An 18748-nucleotide genomic window follows, 5' to 3' on the forward strand; every position below is an offset into this window, starting at 1 on the left:
AATCTTCTGTAATAACCAGGCAAACCAAGAAAACTTCTAATCTCCGTAACTGACTGAGGAGTCCCCCACTGTGATACCGCTTCAACCTTCGACGGGTCTACAGCTATACCACTACCAGAAATAATATGGCCAAGGAAACTTACTTCACTTAACCAGAACTCGCACTTTGACAGTTTTGCATACAACTTCTTTTCTTTCAGCACCTGTAAGACAATCTTCAAATGTTCTGCATGCTCTTCTTCATTCTTAGAATAAATCAAAATATCATCAATAAATACAACAACAAACTTATCCAGAAAAGCATGAAAATTTTTGTTCATATACTCCATGAACACACCAGGCGCATTAGTAACACCGAAAGGCATCACTTTATATTCATAGTGTCCATACCGTGTCCTAAAGGCCGTCTTCTGCATATCTTCATCCTTCACCTTAATCTGATGATAACCTGACCTCAAGTCAATCTTGCTAAACACTCAAGCACCCACTAATTGATCCATCAAGTCGTCAATTCTCGGAAGTGGATACCTATTCTTTATCGTCACTTTATTCAGCTGACGGTAATCTATGCACAATCTCATGCTACCATCCTTCTTCTTAACTAGCAACACAGGCGCTCCCCAAGGTGACACACTTGGTCTTATAAACTTCTTATCAAGCAAGTCTTTTAACTGTTTCTTCAACTCTACCAACTCTGAAGCTGACATACGGTAAGGAGCCATCGACACCGGCTTCGTACCCGACACTAGAGCAATTGAAAATTCAACCTCCCTCTCTGGTGGCACATCTGGAATCTCATCAGGAAAAACTTCAGGAAATTCATTCACAACGGGCAATCTATCAATTACCGACTGATTTTCCATAGACAAATACGCCATTAAAGAAAACATCAAGTTTCCATCATACTCTAACTGCTTCAGCTGCTTGGTAGATAAAAATTCAGCTCCACTCTCTTCTTCAGCAGAAGAAAAACACACCGACTTACTAAAACAATTAATATGAACATGGTTGTACTCCAACCAGTTCATACTAAGGGCTACACAACAAACAACAAACAGGACAACAAGGACAATACAAAATTGTCACACAACACTACTAGGCTCGACACGACTCTACTAATTGGCCGGACGGACCGACCTGCTCTGATACCAATTGTAACACCCCGTTCTCCCAACAGCGTAATATTAGTTAATTTAATCAGAGTAACCACACAACGGAGTGTCACACTGCTAATCAAAAATTCATAAATAGGAAATATCTATTTATTTAAAACCGACATTTAAATTATCTTACAAACTGCAGCGGAATAATTCTTTAAAATATAAATTCAACCAAATTCAACATCAATAAAAGTCTTGGCATAAGGCCACAACATAATTCAACTTTATTCTAATAGCAAGTCTTTTCCAAAATATGTGATACATAAAAGAAATGAGAAGACACTCGCGACGATCCCCATCCTAATATGTATCAGAGCCCTAGACACTTGAGCCAATCAACCTACAAGCCATCATTACCTGCACATTACCCACGGTCGAGGCAACATATACGCAGAAGGGGTGAGAAACTTATCCAATAATGATAATATATAATTCATCAAATTAATGAAAATAACAATATATCGCAACATGCATCATTAATAATGTATATAAAGAATACATATAACAACAACATAATCATTTTCAGCAACAAGGTACCACAACAACAACAACAACAACATTATCCACAATGACACCGATAACTCGACAATTCGACAACGACAACAACTCGACAATTCGACAACGACAACAACTCGACAATGCTACAACGACAACAACTCGACAATGCTACAAGACCACAACAACTAATGCATCATGCAGGTGGTACCAATCTACGCGCGTTGAATGCTAAGCATTCCAGGGCATAAGCCCCCAACAATTTGGATGGTTAAAGCATCCCAGGGCATAAGCCCCCAACAGGTGAATGATAAACATTCTAGGGCATAAGCCCCCAACAATGTGGATGGTTAAAGCATCCCAGGGCATAAGCCCCCAACAATTTGGATGGTTAAAGCATCCCAGGGCATAAGCCCCCAACAGGTGAATGATAAACATTCCAGGGCATAAGCCCCCAACAATTGTGAGTATGCAAATGGACTCAACTTGTGTATATCAACATACAACTTCAACAGCGACTGCAACAACAACATATGTGCCTAAAACAATTATGACACACTCCCCAACTTCGACATCAGATGATACAACGATATCAACAACGGAAATCAACAACATAACATATATATAAATCAATTACATTCATCTCAAAGTCTAAAACATCCCCCAAAAGCAATTAAGTTTTGATCAATAGAACATAAGTCAAATATCCATAAACACCTCAACTAAATCCCTAACACTTAAGTTTGAAGTTGGGAAACCAACCATAAGTTTTTGGACTAACTAGAGATTAATTATGCTAAGTTTTCTTAAAATTTTCTGAAGACCCACTTGGACTATTTTCATCATAACTCTAAATCTACAAATAATTTTCTAGTCACTCCAAAGCCATTAGAAAGCTAACTCAATTATCTACAACTTTTATGTTTACACCTAAAGCTAATTCAAAATAGAAACGGGTGAAAAAGACACAAGAACGCGAAACAGAAAATGCTGTCACTGGACAATTTCGCTAATAGCGAAAATTGAGCTAATAGCGTACCTGTTCCAGAGGGTTACGCTAATAGCGAATTTCTGGCTAGTTTTTCATCTACTGTTACGATTTTAACACCATTTTCACCCCAAAAACCCATTTTCTGATCCCCTAATCACCCAAAATGAATTAGAACAATGTTTACAGGTTCTATATACAACATAGTAACTAAAACAACATAGAAACATGCATCAAACAACACCATTCATCATATTTTCTTCAATTAACATAAAATTTCTAACCCTAAAACCAAGAACAACAATTCATCAAATTTCAGAATTATATACCATGATTATTGAAAGGAATCCCACCCTTACCTTAATTCAGCAACACCAAACGTCAAGCTACCGCAATTGATTCCTTCCTAGCTCTCTCTTGGCCTCTTCTAGGTTTTCTCTCCAAAACCAGTTTTCTTCTAATGTTTTTACGTGAAAATGTTTCTCTCCCTTAATTTCTATTAATTTCCACTTAATTCCCCTTAACCAAAAATAAATACTATTTCTATAATATTTCTATTTCTCATATTATTTCTATCCAATAATAACAACATTCATTTAAATAATACACAACCCCAATATTCATATAATAAATAGCATCATAACATATTTCATATAAAAATCATATAAAACATATATTTCACATAAAATCATATATATATATAGCAATTAAAGTCATATAAAAATATTCACACATCTACTAAAATATTAGAATAAAAATGGGGCGTTACAGTCTCATCAAAAGTAACATCCCTGCTTATAATAAATTTTGATCCTCCAGGTTCCATCTTCCACAGTTTGTAACCTTTCACACCTTCAGGGTAACCCATGAAAATACACTTCACAGCTCTAGCATCAAGTTTGTCCTGTCTCACATGAGCAAATGCTAAAGCTCCAAAAACTTTCAAATTAGAGTAGTCTGCCGGTCTCCCACTCCAAACCTCCATAGGTGTTTTAAGATCTATCCCTGTTGATGGACATCTGTTAATCAAATATGCTGCAGTACTAACAGCTTCTCCCCAGAAACTCTTGGACAATCCAGCTCCCAACAGCATACACCTCACACGCTCCAACAAGGTCATGTTCATTCTTTCAGCAAGACCATTTTGTTGAGGTGTGTATGCCACAGTTCTATGCCTCTTTATACCTCGTTTCCTGCAAAACTCATTAAACTGCTCTGAAACAAACTCCAGGCCATTGTCAGTTCTCAACACTTTCAGTTTAGTTCCAATCTGATTTTCTACAAGTGTATGCCATTCTTTAAATTTTTCAAAAGCGTCACTTTTATTCTTCAGAATGTAAACCCATACCCTTCTAGAATAGTCATCGATAATAGACATGAAATATGAACCTCCCCCATGAGTTTTAACTGATGCTGGACCCCAAAGATCCGAATGAACATACTCAAAAGGCCTACTAGATTTATGCACACCCACCCCAAACTTCACCTTGTGTTGTTTGCCTAATGTGCAATTATCACAGAAATCTAGTTTGTTCAATTTTTCATTCCCTAGCAAACCTTGTTTAGCTAGCTCAACCAAACCCCTCTCACTAACATGACCTAACCTCAAATGCCACAGTTTAGTTATGTCCAGAGTGTCTACACTAGCAACCGATGCATGACCTATAACAGTGGAACCATCTAAAATATATAAACCATGTATTTTAGACCCTTTAGCTATAACTAATGCACCATGAGAAATTCTCATCATACCACGTTCAATTCTAGTACAATATCCTAGACCATCAAACATGCTTATATATATTAAATTTCTCTTAAGTTCAGGAATATACCTCACATCCTTCAAAAGGAAATCACGGTCATCAAACATTTTGAGACGGATAGTACCCATACCTTGAATTTTGCAAGCCTTATTGTTACCAAGGCGAACAACTCCACCTTCTTTCAGCTCCAAAGTTTCAAAGTACTCCTTTCTCGGACAGATGTGATAAGAGCACCCAGAGTCCAAGACCCAACCCTTTTCAGGTTCCCAACTTGTCACAGTTAGTGCTCCAGCACTCTCATAACCTTCCTCTTCACTTGCAATCTGAACGGATGGATTACCACTTCCATTGCCCTTTCTCTCCGGACAATCCTTCTTGAAGTGACCATAGTTGTGACAAAGAAAACATTTGTACTTTGTTTTATTATCACCACCCTTTGGCCTAGACTTTGACCTGGAATTCTTGCCTTTCCCCTTTCCTCTGCTTTCACTTCTCCCCCTTGAGACATTCAAGCCTTCTCCACTATCATCAACCTTCAACTCTTTGAACTTGGTTAACTCTTTGGTTCTCAAAGCTGCTTGAACTTCCTCCAAAGTGATAGTGCCCTCTTTGCCATAAAGCATAGTATCCTTGAAATTCTCAAAGGACTTAGGTAAAGCACACAGTAGGTGCAAGGCTTTATCCTCGTCATCCAGATTTACATCTATGTTCGCCAAATCATCAATAATCTTATTGAACTCCGTCAGTTGCTCCATTATAGGTTTTGACTCCACCATTTGGTAAAAGTAGAGTTGTTGTTTCAAACATTGTCTATGTGCCAAGGACTTGGTCATGTACAATGAATCAAGTTTATTCCACATAGACACAGCAGTAGTCTCCCTTGCTACCTCTCTCAACACCTTATCACCAAGACACAGAATGATAGCACTGACCGCTTTATCATTCATCTCCGCCTTCTCAACAGGTGTCAGATGCGCAGGCATCTGTGCTTCTCCCTTCAATGCTTCAACACACTTTTGTTGAATTAGAATTGCCCTCATCTTTACCTTCCACAACCCGAAGTCGTTACTATCGGTAAACTTTTCAATATCCCACTTCGAACCCATGATACCTGGTTATTGATTTGACCTTTGCCCCACGGTGGGCGCCAATTGTTGTGAATTCGTTGTGAAAACCACACCAATAAAAACTTGATGTGTGGAGCAAATTAATACCAAGCAATCAATTGAAGCGGATGACAAAAATAAAACAAACAAAATAAAACAGCAAGAGAGGAGAGAGAGAGAGAACACGAGAATCTGTTTACCCAGTTCGGTCTAATGATGACCTACTCTGGGGGAGAGAGCAGCTCTCCGTTCCACTATAATGATATGAGTTTCTTTACAAAGAGATATTGAAGGTTACAAGAATTAGTCTTCAAACCTAACTCTACCCTCAGTCCCAGCCTCTTCCCGTGACCAAGAGACTCAATCCTAATAGTGTTTTGTTCAAGGTGAATCAAAACAATCCCAACCCTAGTGTTGTTGCCAAGAGAATTTCTCTATAAACCCTAGTTTGTATGTTGGCTTCTAAACCCTGTTTTTCTACACCACCTAATCATCTGATACAAGGTTTATATTTATAGTGGAAAGCATCCCTCAAAAAATTAGAACAAACCGGCCCATGAAATAAACCGTTTTCAACTTCTGCAATGCGACAAATCGGGCCCCGATTTTTAGGCATCGGGCGCCGATTTTTACAGTAGCTCATGCCTCCAGAATTAGCAGAAAATCGGGCCCCGATGGCACAGGGTCGGGCGCCGATTTTGACAGTTCCAGGATGCATCATTTTTGAGTCATTTTCCAACAATTCACCAAAGTATGGGGAGGGAATGAGGAAGAGAGAAAAATTAAGTGGGTGAAATGGAATAAAGTGTGTATGTCATTAGAAGAGGGAGGTTTGGGTATAAAAAATTGGAGGGCTTTCAACAATGCCCTCCTAGGCAAATGGGAGTGGAAAATTAAGAATGAGCGATTAGGTCTTTGGTATAGGCGTTAGCAAATAAATATGACGTGAGAGATGGGGTGATCAGCGAAGGGGGTAGAGGTAGCTTTGTTTGGTGGAACGATATGTGTGGTATAGATGTAGGCGTTCGAGAAACATCAAATATTTATTCTGTAAAAGAGGTGTATAAGAATCTAATGACATGATTGATAATCTCGCCCAATCCATCATTGGCAAGGGATTGGCATAAATCTATTCCTTCAAAAGTGGCATGCTTAGCTTGGAGACTATTTCAAAATAGAATTTCTACAAATGATAACCTTTTTAGGCGAGGCATCATTGATCATGCTTCCCTTGAGTGCGTGGGAGAATACGGCGTAGAAGAATCAGTTTCTCATCTTTTTTTTTAGTGCCCAGTTTTTGTATGTATTTGGTATGCTTTATGTAAGTGGTTTGGGGTTTCTACGGCATTTCAAAAGGAAAGCTTAATCCATTTAAATCAATTTGAAGGGCTGGTGGTAGAGTTTTGTCTAATAAAGTCGGGGTGAATTGGTTCGCATACATTTGGAGCATTTAAAAGTCAAGGAATGAAAATTTGTTCCGAAACAAAGATATATGCCTGGGTAACATGGTTGAGCTTGTGAAAGGAATTCTTAGAATTGGCTGAAGTTGAAATCAAATAGCATAGATTATAATATTGTTCAATGGTACTTGAATCCAAGAGCTTATATTGGATTACAATTTGCAAAAAATCACAAATCTTAGTAACTTTGCTGGTGGATGTGTCTTATGCTATTGCTCATATTCGGTTGTCAAGGAGTATATAAATGCATCAAATCATAATGAAAGTTTGTTTCAACTTTCAATGCCTAGTCACGGTTGTTCACATTGAATTGGGATAAGTCCTTATTTTGTGCTCAGCAGTGGTTTAATTGGGAGTGGCCTTTCTTTGCTCAAATTTTCTGGTCCATTTTATGTGCTGCTGTTATATTGATGAATCAATCTAGGTACATGCACTATATCTAGTTTTTCTTTGTAACGATCTTAGTGTGAAGCAGCCAACAACTTTAATGAAGTTTAAATCAATCTAGGAGGTACAATACATGCAATGTATCTTTTTTTTTTTTTGTGATGATATTATTCGTGTGAAGTATCCACCGACATTCTCATTGATAAATCTTTATTGAAAAATCTAGATTTCCACGTTTAATGGTGTCTCCCCTCGCAATCGTATTTTTTTCCATCCTCAAGTTTTAAACTCAGGATCTTGCTTAAGAGATCTGAGTCCAGTTACAATCAGTTGCAATATATCTGACATGTGTGGAGAGAGACGGATCCAAAAAAATTAATTAGTGGGGGAAAGTTCATATATATACTATCATTTATCCCCCCAAAAAAATAGAAATTTCTGAAATTATTAGAAAAAGAAAGATTCCTAAACAGAGTACAGAACACTTGAGTCAGCAAGTGTTCTCAACATCAAACATTTATGATTCCAGAAAACAACTTCCGGAATAAAAGCAAAAAGAAATATAAATTCCAAAGGAAAATTGAAATGATCTAATCAAAAAAATTATCTATCATCAAGGAAACTGGAACGAACCGCCTATTTGGTTGGTATCGGCTGGTCGGTTGATAACCACCAAGAGGAGTGATATTATGATTGCCATTAGACCTGAAAAGACAAATAATGGTAGGCATCCTCCCTCTTGTTCCCATTAAGCCTTTCGCGAAAGGGTATAGATGAATTCAGTACCCAAAAGCTGAAGAAAACACCACCTAGTGAAGAGTTCCATTCTGGTTGATGTGGAACTGTATATAGTTCTGCTAACTCCTACTGTTATTGCTATTAAATTTACAATTATGATTGTGATCGGCGGTATCATAAGGTATGACCATTTGACAACATAAAGATCAGCAAAATCATCGTCAACATCACCACCAGATTTCGAAGTCAAGGTGAATGAGATTTCAATGCCTGCTACGACTTTGAGTAAACCTTGAAGCACGGGAACAAGATGGGCACTAGTCCCTCCAATCAACCAAAACTGCTCATTTCTCCACCAGTCTTCCAGATGAATTCCTGACCATTTAATTTCAAGTGCAAGAAGAATGCATTGAGTCACGGTAATAGCCAAGAGGTAAGCAAGAAAAGTGAGATAGAGTGTTTGAACAGTGAACTGTCCTGAGAAGAGGGAGAGGGCAGGAAGAAAGCAATAGATGATAATAAAAAAGAAGTGAAAGGATAAATGCAGACATTGAGGTATGTTATCCTTTGAAGAAATTTCATTCTTGGGGTAGCCATAATTGGATTGTTTCTCTAGAGAAAAATATCTCAACTGAGTCAGTAGCCCATCTAAGAACTTGATGCAGCCTATCAGTGAGATTGATGGAAGCAGTTCCGCGGAAGGCATCGTGTTATGTCAAATAGTAAACTGATTTCCATCCTATAACCAGTGAGCACATCTTTGGTAATTGATCCGTAGATCCATCCAACACGCTTCCCCCATTCAGTCTTGTCCTCATACCAACAAGAGAACACGCTTAAGGCTTCATTCAATGTTGATGCATCAATATGCTTGCTAGGTGTGATGAGAGCACCAGGACGGCGACCATTTTTCACAGAAGGGTGATCGGCAAGTGGCCTACCTTGGAACTCTGCCACTGGAATCGAGTCAATAAGTACAGTTGAGTTCCCAAATTGCTTGCGAGAGAGGGAAAGATTCATCTCTTCATCATCAGAATCACCCGTATTTAATGCTTGATTCTCTTCTGAGGTGTTGGCAAATTTCTTCTTATTACACCCAAAGCAACTACTATAGAAAGTTGTGCGGTTTTCTTTCGCAAGTGGAGGGTCAAAACCATAAAGTGAAACTCTTCTAAACAGACAACCAGATTCTACATAGACTGGCCCTTGAAGTCCATCAAGGGCTCGCATGTTAACATCGAAGAAGACCGTGTTGTGATTAGCATATCTATCAGAGGGATCAATTCCCTCAAACCTTTGAGGGAACTGGACATAGCAGAGGCGGTCACCACCACGGTCCATCATAAAGCACATACCTTCCCTCATTGCCTTGGAGTTGTATATATAGTGGTCGCAGTCAAGGTTGAGTATAAAAGCACCATTTGACATGATGGCCGAGGCTCTGACCAATGCATTCATTGCCCAGCTTTCTTGTTGTGGTCGTAACCTGGATGTTTCTCTCTAGAAACATAAACAAGAAGGGGAAGACGGATATCAACACCGGTCAGGTCAATAGGATTTTCATCATCAGCGGCACTTCCAAGAAGAGGTTCATCACTTGGAGGTTCCACCAACATCTGCAAAATATCATTTATCACCTGTTAATTATTCATTCCTATCTCCCCAACAATAAACTTAACTTCTACGACCTGTTCAGCATGTATTAGAGGGACGCGACATCAATGTTTTTTATGTCTCTGCGACTGCAATGAAATGCCAAAGCCGCATTTGACTGCAATTTTTTATAATATCGAAGATCATGGCAGCAGTTTCAAAAGCTTCCAACAAAACCGCGTTTGACTGCAATTTTTTATAATATCGAAGATCATGGCAGCAATTTCAAAAACTTGCTACTTAGTACTTGAATTATGACAGTATGGTCACCCTTAGAGTGATCAGGTGAAGTATTCAACCAAGTCCCTGGCCAATGAGATCCATCAGCCATCCATGTTGCTTTTGGAACCTTCATAGGCTCAACAGGTTCATCTCCCCTATTTCCTCTCTTGCATTAAATTTATCTGACCTATCACGGAGAGAGTAAGGAATATTATTGATTCTGGCCTTGAACTCATTATACTCATGCTTCAGCCTTCTACGATCATTCACTAAATCAGGTTTCACTCTGTTATTGCAAAGATCTGTCTTTAAGTTGAAGTATGATTCAGGATTCCTAGGCTCTATATCATGTTTGCGGCAGAATGGAACTCACATTTTAGCAAAGGTGGCAGCTTGAGCCATTGCCTCAAAAGTTAAAAGTGCACCTGCGTCGTCAGAAACATAGCATGAAAGCTTCTCAACTGCATAATTAGCTGCCAGAATTGACAGAATGGTGTTTGCTGTGACAAGAGATGGTTCTTTCTCAGGATCAACTGTTGAGACAAAGACGTCTATGCCTGGCAGATCAGATTTTCCTGTAGGATTGTCAGGACTTGGTGATTCAAATTTTTCCTTCAGAACATTTAGATCGGCAAAATGATTTACTGGACATAGCTTGGTAACTTGATCAAGAAGCCAAGAGAAAGCAAACCATATTTCACAAACAACAGACATGCTCCATAACCAGAGTGCATCGGTATTTTTGTGTGACCCTCCAATGCAAGAACAGTGCAAGTGCCACCATACGAATAAAAATAATGAAGCTGTAAAATCAAAGGAAACATACAGAAAGGCAATTATCAGAAAATGCAGGTGGCTTTCAAGTTTAATGACGATATTGCATTATTAAACATTAGATTTACATGTAATACGTGAAGCAGGCTGGTATCATATGGTGAATTCTTTAGTGTTTTGAGGACTGCACAATCACATTCAAGATCTAATTATAAACATATGGTAAAAATCCTTAAGTTAGTTTTCATTGTTCAAATATAAGCACAGTAGCATTAAAAAAAGAAGAAAAGAACAAATAAACGTATATCCATGAACTTTTGAGGTTTCGAATACAACATATTGCATTCAAATAGGTCAAATATAGTGAAGCCAAAATGGTCGTTCAGAATTGAAACATAAAATGCATTTATGATTATTAAAAAACATATTCTTTATAGAAAAGAGCATAAGAAAAACAGAAGGATTGGTACCGATATGGGCTCAGAACAGCAGAAGGTATCTTCACTTTTCGTGCAAGCGGTCTCCATTGTCTGCTCATCAACTTAGTTGGTACAACAAAATCATCAGAAGTTTCTGATATCGACGATTTGCTTACTTTGAAAGGTTTTGATGCCATATTTTAGAACAAAGTGATTGATCCTAAATTAATATCCTGAAATTCAGAAATTTAGCACATCAGATCGTCATTAGCATTGTAATTAACTTCATTCCACTTGTCAGGAACAAACACTAACATAAAGTTAAAAGACTAAAACCGAAATGCAAAAGTGAATCATAAGTTGCAAATTAATATTTCAAAAGTAATATGATAAAGAGAAAAAAATATTTAATGGAATCATCATTCCTAAACATGAAAACGTAACATTCAACTCGAAATCAAAATTGCAAGCTTCGGAAATTTGGTGATAAACTCCATTGTATAGTCTTTCCTATACTTTAGTCTGCTATATGCCCGGAACAAAACACTATATCTATGTTTTAAAGAACTTACTAAAAATATCATCAGGTTTGCCGAAATAGCAAAGAAAAACAGATTCGTTCAGCTGAATCTGAACGACACAGATGCAGACACTCAACTAATGTGCAGTACAATATCCAAAATGTAGAAAGGTCCTAACTTCATAGTAAAATCCCCAATCTCCAGTATTATATAGCTATTTCTATGCCATCACCGTTACAGAACTTACAACAAGTGCAAACTGAATTTCTATCTATGCTTAATAAATAGGCACACAGAATTAAAATTACATATTTACATTATCAGTGTTGACACCGTGGTCGTTGAATTCATCATCATTCACATATTTATCTATGCTTTTGCACCAATGGGTGGTCTTGTGATTGGCCTGAACTATTGTAAATGGTGGTCGTCTTCATCATCAAGAACTTCATCAACATCATAAAAGACACCATCATTATCATCATCTAGAACATCGTCAACGTCAAAAAAAACATCATCACCATCATCATCATCATCACTTAATTTTATCTTTTCATAAGGATTGGTGAATCGAATATCATCCATGTTATTTTTCTGTTTGAAAAAATGGATTCCAATTTCTGTTAGTGGTTCCACCTTCGGATGTTCACATGTAACCTCTGCATGGATCCATTCATTTTCTAAAATTAATTTGTCCATGTTGTGTTGAATAAATCCCACCTTCATATCACACAAATATATATGATGAGTCGACATTAGACCAAAATCAATCATCAGAACTGGAAAACCATATATGTTGTCATTGATGATTAGAGTTGGTATATCAATATCAAAATTATTAGTCCTGGTTGTAGCAACTGATTTAGTAGAAAAAAAGAGAGCCATGGAAGGGAGCTTGTTACGAAACCAAAAAGAAATTGTATGTCCGATGTTTTGGTGCTCAAACCACTCTGGAATCTTTGCAAATCCCGGCAAACAAAACATGGTTTGTCCAGCCTCATGCAGATCCTGTTAGCCATAAATAAATCATAAAGTAAACAGTATTATATAATATTAAGTCAAATACAAGGAAAACAAAAAACAAAACAAAACCTGATTCAATAGCATGTTTTTGCACGAGGAAGTCAATGATTTGCAGCGTATTGCAGACAAGTGTTTTAAATTTGGTGGAATCCCTCTAATTTCTCGAAGGCACTTGCAATCATCCAATTTAAGAATCCCCAAAAAGCGACAATCTTTCATGCATTCTGGAAGAATTGTGAAATTATTTCCTGATAGGTCTAGAGCTTTCACATTAACAGACCACATGACAAGTATTGGAAGAAATTCATCTGATAAGTTGCATTTTATCAATTCGATGGCTACTGCTCGGCTTGTAAACACCGTGGAACTCAATTTATCATTTTTCTTTGGAAGTAGACAATCCTCAAAATTTATTTTTGACAGAGCTGGCATCCTAAAAATGCTACTTGGCAACCTAAGCATTCCATTTCCTATTATATTTAAGTTAAGAAGACCCGTGAGATTTTGAAATGAAACAGGCAGTTTTTCGATGGAAGTGTCAAACAAACGAATACGTGTTATATTCTTCATCTCTCCTAATATTTCTGGAAAAGTCATAAGACTCTTGCAATAAGAAAGCTTCAGTTCTTGAAGAGAGGTCGACTTCAGAGGTGGGAAACTCATGAGCTTGCTGCAACCTTCAGCGTTCAAGATTTCAAGTTTATTTAGGAACCCGACGGATTTGTGAATTTCAATTAAATTCTTACAATTTTTAAATGAAAATATTTCTAAATTTGGGAGATTGGTGATGTCATGTATCCGTGTTAAATATTGACATTTGTCTAGATTTAACTCTCTCATATTCACAAACCTCTGCAAAATATAAGGAAAAAGAAAAAGAATTAATGATTATACGATAAGATGTGAGAAATGAAATCATTACATTGACACCTACCTTCATTGTGCCGCGCAACTCAAACGATGTAAAGTCACTTTGTTGTAGTTTGCATATAGAAAGTTTCTTTGGGAACATATCAGATGGTACGAACCGTGAAGGATATTTATGCCATTCCAATACTCTAATACTATTAGGAAGATGTATAGGACGTTTGGAAAAGCTACCATTCTTAACAATAAGTGTTTTGAGGTTTTGCATCTTCTTCAGTTCATCTCCCTTCCAATCTACCACCTCTTCCTCACATAACGGGAATTCCAAATATATAATTTCAATTTCACTTGATCCCTTAAAGCGGAAAAAAACACATATCAATACATGTGTATATGTTATGAATTGAAGGTTAAAGATATAAATTATATCTTTATGGAACCACAACCTACTACGTCTTCCAGGCTCTTTTGGAGACTCTTTGCGAACAATTTCTTTACCCATTTTCTCTATCAAGGCATGTAATGTCACAACATAATTCCCTTGGTACCAGTTGATCTTTATGAGAGATTTTTCATGCAACACTCTAATTTGATGTTTCATGCAGCTACCATGATGAGCATGAAGTATATCTTCAACTTCTTTTAAATCACATCCTTTTAAGAAACAAGAAATGTCGAGAAAAACATTCTTCTCATCTTCCTCCAAAGCATCAAAGCTTACTTTAAGTATCTCTTGGATCTTTTTAATGGGAATCCTTTCGTACTGATTTAATGCAGATTTCCATTCTCCTATATTCTTTCCAAACAAGTTGGAACCCACTAATTCTAAAGCTAATGGAAGGCCTGAAGCATAAGTTACTGCAAGGTGTAAAACGTTGTCGAAATTTGGATTGACTTTGTTATTTTTGAAAGCATTCCACCTCAACAATTCAAGAGCTTCTTTCTCATTTAACTTATATATTTCATATGCTCTTTCAATCCCATGACTTGCTAGCAATTGTTCGTCTCGAGTGGTAATGATCACTCTACTACCAGCACCAAACCAATCAAGTCCTCCAGCCAAAACCTGCAATTGCTTCAGCTCGTGAACATCATCTAGAATCAACAAGACCTTCTTTCGGTGAAGCCTTTGCTTTATGATTGGAATTCCCTCGTTGACATCCACTAACTTAATGTCCAATTCAACTAATTTGGAAAGAAGCTTTCCTTGCAGATGCTCTAAACCATATTTAGCTGAATTTTCCCTTACATCGTGAAGAAAACACAAATCATCAAATTGATCGGCTAGGGAATTATAAACTGCTCTGGCAAGTGTTGTCTTTCCCATTCCTCCAGCCCCGTAGATCCCTAGCATCTGAACTTCACCATTAGATGTAACATCCATAAGTGAATTTACTTTTAGGACCCTAGACTCGATACCAACAGGGTAATCGGCAACATATAACGGAACATGATTGATCTTGTTAGATACATATTTGACTATCTTCTCAATAAACTCGCATTCATATCCATTCCTACCCAATGAAATAAGTTTGAGTAAATGCATCACAAATTCACAACCACATCAATTTATTAATAATAGTTGTATACATACAATTCAAATATTGTTTTGACATCCAAGTAACTTACACTTGTTAAGAATAATTTTTTTTTTCTATTTAAACTTTAAGATGAAACGGTTATAAAATAGAATATTAAAGAGATATGACATATGTCCCCGTGAGCATAGCTCAGTTGGCAGTGACATGCATTATTATATGCAGGGGCCGGGGTTCGAACCCAGATAACCCACTTATTCTCCTTGAAAAAGGTGAATTCTAGCCGCTAGGCTACTTGACAAAAAAAATAAAAAAAGAGATATGACATATGTAAGAATGTAGAACATGAGTGAAGTGGGGTACCTAGGATTGAAATGGTGGCCAGAGAAGTTAGCAGTTTGAGTAAGAGCCATCTTCCATTTCTGCAACCTCTCTATGCTATCCTTGCTATTTTGGAACCTCTCAATATGCTCAGCAAGTGCTTTACCATAACTTCCATCTTGATGTCGCACGTGAGAAGGTTCCACATCATAGAAAATTGGTAAAACTAGGCGCCCATATTCCTTGAAGCAGTGAATGATGTGGACAAGTTCGTTCAAGCAAAATGAAGAAGAAGCATAATTGATAGACAAGACGGGAATGAAAATCCTAGACTCTTGAATGGCCTTGAAAAGTGATGGTGTTATTTCGTCACCTCCTTGAAGCTCTCTGTCATCGATGAAGGTGCGGATTCCCTTGTCACGAAGAGCTCTGTAGAGATTTCCAGTAAAACCATAGCGAGTGTCACGACCTCTAAAGCTAAGGAACACGTGATTGGTGAATCCATAAGAGAAGGAAGAGGAGGGAGAGTTAGATGACTGAAGCATAGCCATGAGAGTAGAGAATAAACAGGAAGTAAGAAGAGTATGAAGAAGTAAGAATGTGGATGAGTGTATATATAGGGTTTCAAAATAAATCAAGAAGTGAAACTGATAAAAATGGCAACACGGTTAAAAACTTTTCCTTCCCATTTCCTATCTACCAAATAAAAAAGAGAAGACAAATCAACGAAGTCGCTTAAAAACTTTAACGTTTCACCGGTTCAACTTAAGATTTTAACGAGTTGTGATATTTTAATGCACAAATTCAAGAACAACTTTCAGCATATCAACATAAATGGTTAGTTCACTTCAACCATATGCTTAATTACGTTTAGTGAATGCTTAATAAATATAATAATGTGTCTTACCTCATAAACCAAAATATTAATGCATATCTTTTAAATTCATCGACTTAATTATCCTCTTACGTAAAAAATTCTACAGAAGACAATGGAAAATAATTTTTGAATGAAATGAAAGAAATGATAAGATAATGGAAAATTGGTTGGTGTGTGGTTAACTTGGTTTTCCTCTTTGTGGGACAATTCCATTGGGTAAGCTGTTCTCATAGCATTATCATCAATTTTCAATCATTGAAGACGACATTATTTGAAACCTCTGACACATCTGATCGAAGGCGTGTCCGGTGTCGGATACGTGTCTGTATCCGATACCAACACGACACCGACACATGTTATTACATTCAATTCTGTCATTTTTTTCAAATCACTACCGGTGCCGACGTGTCGGTGATCAGTGTTGTGTCCGCGTCGGTGCTTCATAGTTTGAAACTGATAAATATTTGTAAGCATATAATCTATAAAATTGAAAATATCAAGAACCGTGCAATCTAGTCTAACATAAATATCAAAGTAGCCAATGGTTCAGATTATTAGACTTATAAAGTAAAATCTTCTTGAAATATATCAACATACCAGCACCAGTCATATCATTGGTAACACTCATAATAACAATCAATGTTCTTTTCAATGAACTTTTCAACGAATGTCAGGACAAAATGTTTCAATGTTCTTTTGTAGTGTTAAGTCATGACTTATCTCTTTTCAATGCTAATATAAAAATTATTTCCTAGACATGATTTTTACAACATGGAAGGAAAGAGCTCATGTAAAACCTTTATAAAAATCTACATGATTTCATTTAAACCATACCAAATTTGGTTCTTATCCAACTAATGCAGCTTGATTCATCAATTCTACAAGCCAAGTTATCAAACGTTTTCTAAATGCCTAACACCCAACACTCATTTAAAGCATACAAAATCAAAATTTAAGGCTTTCAAACATTTAAAGATTCTAAATAGAATACTAGCTAGATCATCAAAATAAAGGAGAGCATAATTCCTTTGCTATGGAAATAGCATGAACTACCAAGGAATTAAATTAGTACACAGGCTCCAACATTTAGAAAACTATATCAACGACTCAAAGATGAAATTTGTTAGAAGTCTCACATCAAGTAGATAAAAGTGTTTGATGTAATATTTAAACCATGAGGTTCTCCTAGACTAATCTGGCTTAAATCCTAACAATTGGTGCTTTCATTGAGAGTTGGACCACGGAAAGGGCTACCTATTGGCTGGATTAAAGTGCTCCACCGAATACTGATAGGTGAGTGAAGTCGATGGAAAGGGCTACTCGATGTGTTAGGAGTCCCACATCGGGTAAATAAAAGTGCTTGATACCTATAGGTTAGATTAAGGCACTCCACCGAATAGTGATAGGTGAGTGAAGCCGCCAAAAAGGAAAGGGCTACCATCGGGTCAGTGTTATAGAGTGAAAGCCGTCGTACACGTCGGTTCTTAAAGGGCGTGGCAATGTCAGGAGTCGCACATCTATTTGATAAATCCTAACAAAATTAACCTCACTTTTCATTACCTATAAACAATATATAGTTACAAGGATAGTTGAATTTCATTACCTATGAAAGAACATACTATCACATGCCACTGTTAAACTTCATTTTGACTACATTCTGTGTAACACATTATCATATCACATCTCACTATCATTCCTTTTCCTTTTGTGCTGTAGATGCAGGGTACTTTTATGCTGGAAGAGATTTTAAAGCTCCATATGTCATTTCCGCTCACCTTTAGACCAAAGAGGTACCAGCATGAACAAACAATATGTCCAGATCGCATCATCTTCATGAACTACAGAAATCATCGTCTTCGCCAACCAATAACTTTTTCAATTTACAAGGATCGGCGAATTGAATATCCGTCATGCTACTTTTCCGCCTGAATACATGGATTCCAAATTCTATAAGAAGTGATATCATTATCCAAGACACACACATGTAATCTCCACATTCATCCATTCATTTCTTCGAAGTGCATTGTGTGGTACAGAATTGAATCGCATGTCCTCCAGTTCGGTTGAAGATCATGAAGATACGTATTATCCGGTTCTACCCCATTGTTACTAGGGAGTGCTTGTTATACATCAAGTTAATAACGAAGAAGACAACTATAAAAGGGAGCTTTCTACAAGGAAGGCAATTGAATTGCATGTCCGATGTATAATTTAGGCAAGTGCGCCAAATCGTACAAGTAAAATAGTAATAAGTTAATCGTAAATAAAAAGAGATTGAAGTGATTGCAGGGTTTTAGGTGAGGGTTGTCAACCCGAGATTGCCTACAGTATAGGATAGGTGGAACTCACTGAGACATCTTGTCTAACCCCAATCCCTTTTATTTCCTTTCAGATAAGTTTATCGTGGCGAGAAGAGGCAGACATGAACTTGAATGA

General features: G+C 37.2%; 1 protein-coding gene, 1 long non-coding RNA gene and 1 pseudogene across 5 annotated transcripts; all 3 read right to left on the reverse strand.

The window, feature by feature from the left end:
* Positions 1–1297: 1297 nt before the first annotated feature.
* Positions 1298–3121, reverse strand: LOC146916258 (uncharacterized). The gene is made up of 2 exons (XR_015013790.1): positions 3003–3121; positions 1298–1517 (listed from the first exon to the last, which is right to left on the reverse strand). It is a non-coding gene; the product is annotated as an uncharacterized LOC146916258 (long non-coding RNA).
* A 4673-nt stretch (positions 3122–7794) lies between these two features.
* LOC146916259 (TMV resistance protein N-like) lies at positions 7795–16021 on the reverse strand. Of its 3 annotated transcripts, XR_015014945.1 has the most exons (7): positions 15478–16021; positions 13644–15090; positions 12779–13561; positions 12003–12694; positions 11217–11398; positions 10346–10775; positions 7795–10159 (listed from the first exon to the last, which is right to left on the reverse strand). XR_015014945.1 is itself a non-coding variant. In XM_085718373.1 (4 exons), exons 1-4 carry the CDS (start codon positions 15984–15986, stop codon positions 12098–12100), a joined length of 3336 nt encoding a protein of 1111 aa, XP_085574499.1. In that variant the 5' UTR covers positions 15987–16021; the 3' UTR covers positions 11848–12097. The 3 variants fall into 3 exon arrangements, 1 of the variants encoding a protein (XP_085574499.1); XR_015014944.1 differs by having other exon boundaries at positions 7795–10775; XM_085718373.1 differs by lacking the exons at positions 7795–10159; positions 10346–10775; positions 11217–11398 and having other exon boundaries at positions 11848–12694.
* Positions 7973–11362, reverse strand: LOC146916260 (cellulose synthase-like protein D3; annotated as a pseudogene). Its single transcript, XR_015014946.1, has 3 exons — positions 11217–11362; positions 9998–10775; positions 7973–9713 (listed from the first exon to the last, which is right to left on the reverse strand). The product of XR_015014946.1 is annotated as a cellulose synthase-like protein D3 (transcript).
* Positions 16022–18748: the final 2727 nt, after the last annotated feature.

The sequence above is a fragment of the Medicago sativa genome, chromosome 6 (genome assembly GCF_051527215.1).
Source record: "Medicago sativa cultivar Bolivia chromosome 6, Bolivia_mono, whole genome shotgun sequence".
In the NCBI taxonomy this organism is placed as follows: Eukaryota; Viridiplantae; Streptophyta; class Magnoliopsida; order Fabales; family Fabaceae; genus Medicago; species Medicago sativa.

Coding starts and splice junctions, on each gene's coding strand:
- LOC146916259 (XM_085718373.1), bottom strand. CDS start 15,986: ATGGCTATGCTTCAGTCATCTAACTCTCCCTCCTCTTCCTTCTCTTAT. Junction 15,091..15,477: donor GGCCACCATTTCAATCCTAG/GTACCCCACTTC, acceptor TTCATTGGGTAG/GAATGGATATGAATGCGAGT. Junction 13,562..13,643: donor AGTTGCGCGGCACAATGAAG/GTAGGTGTCAAT, acceptor TATATTTTGCAG/AGGTTTGTGAATATGAGAGA.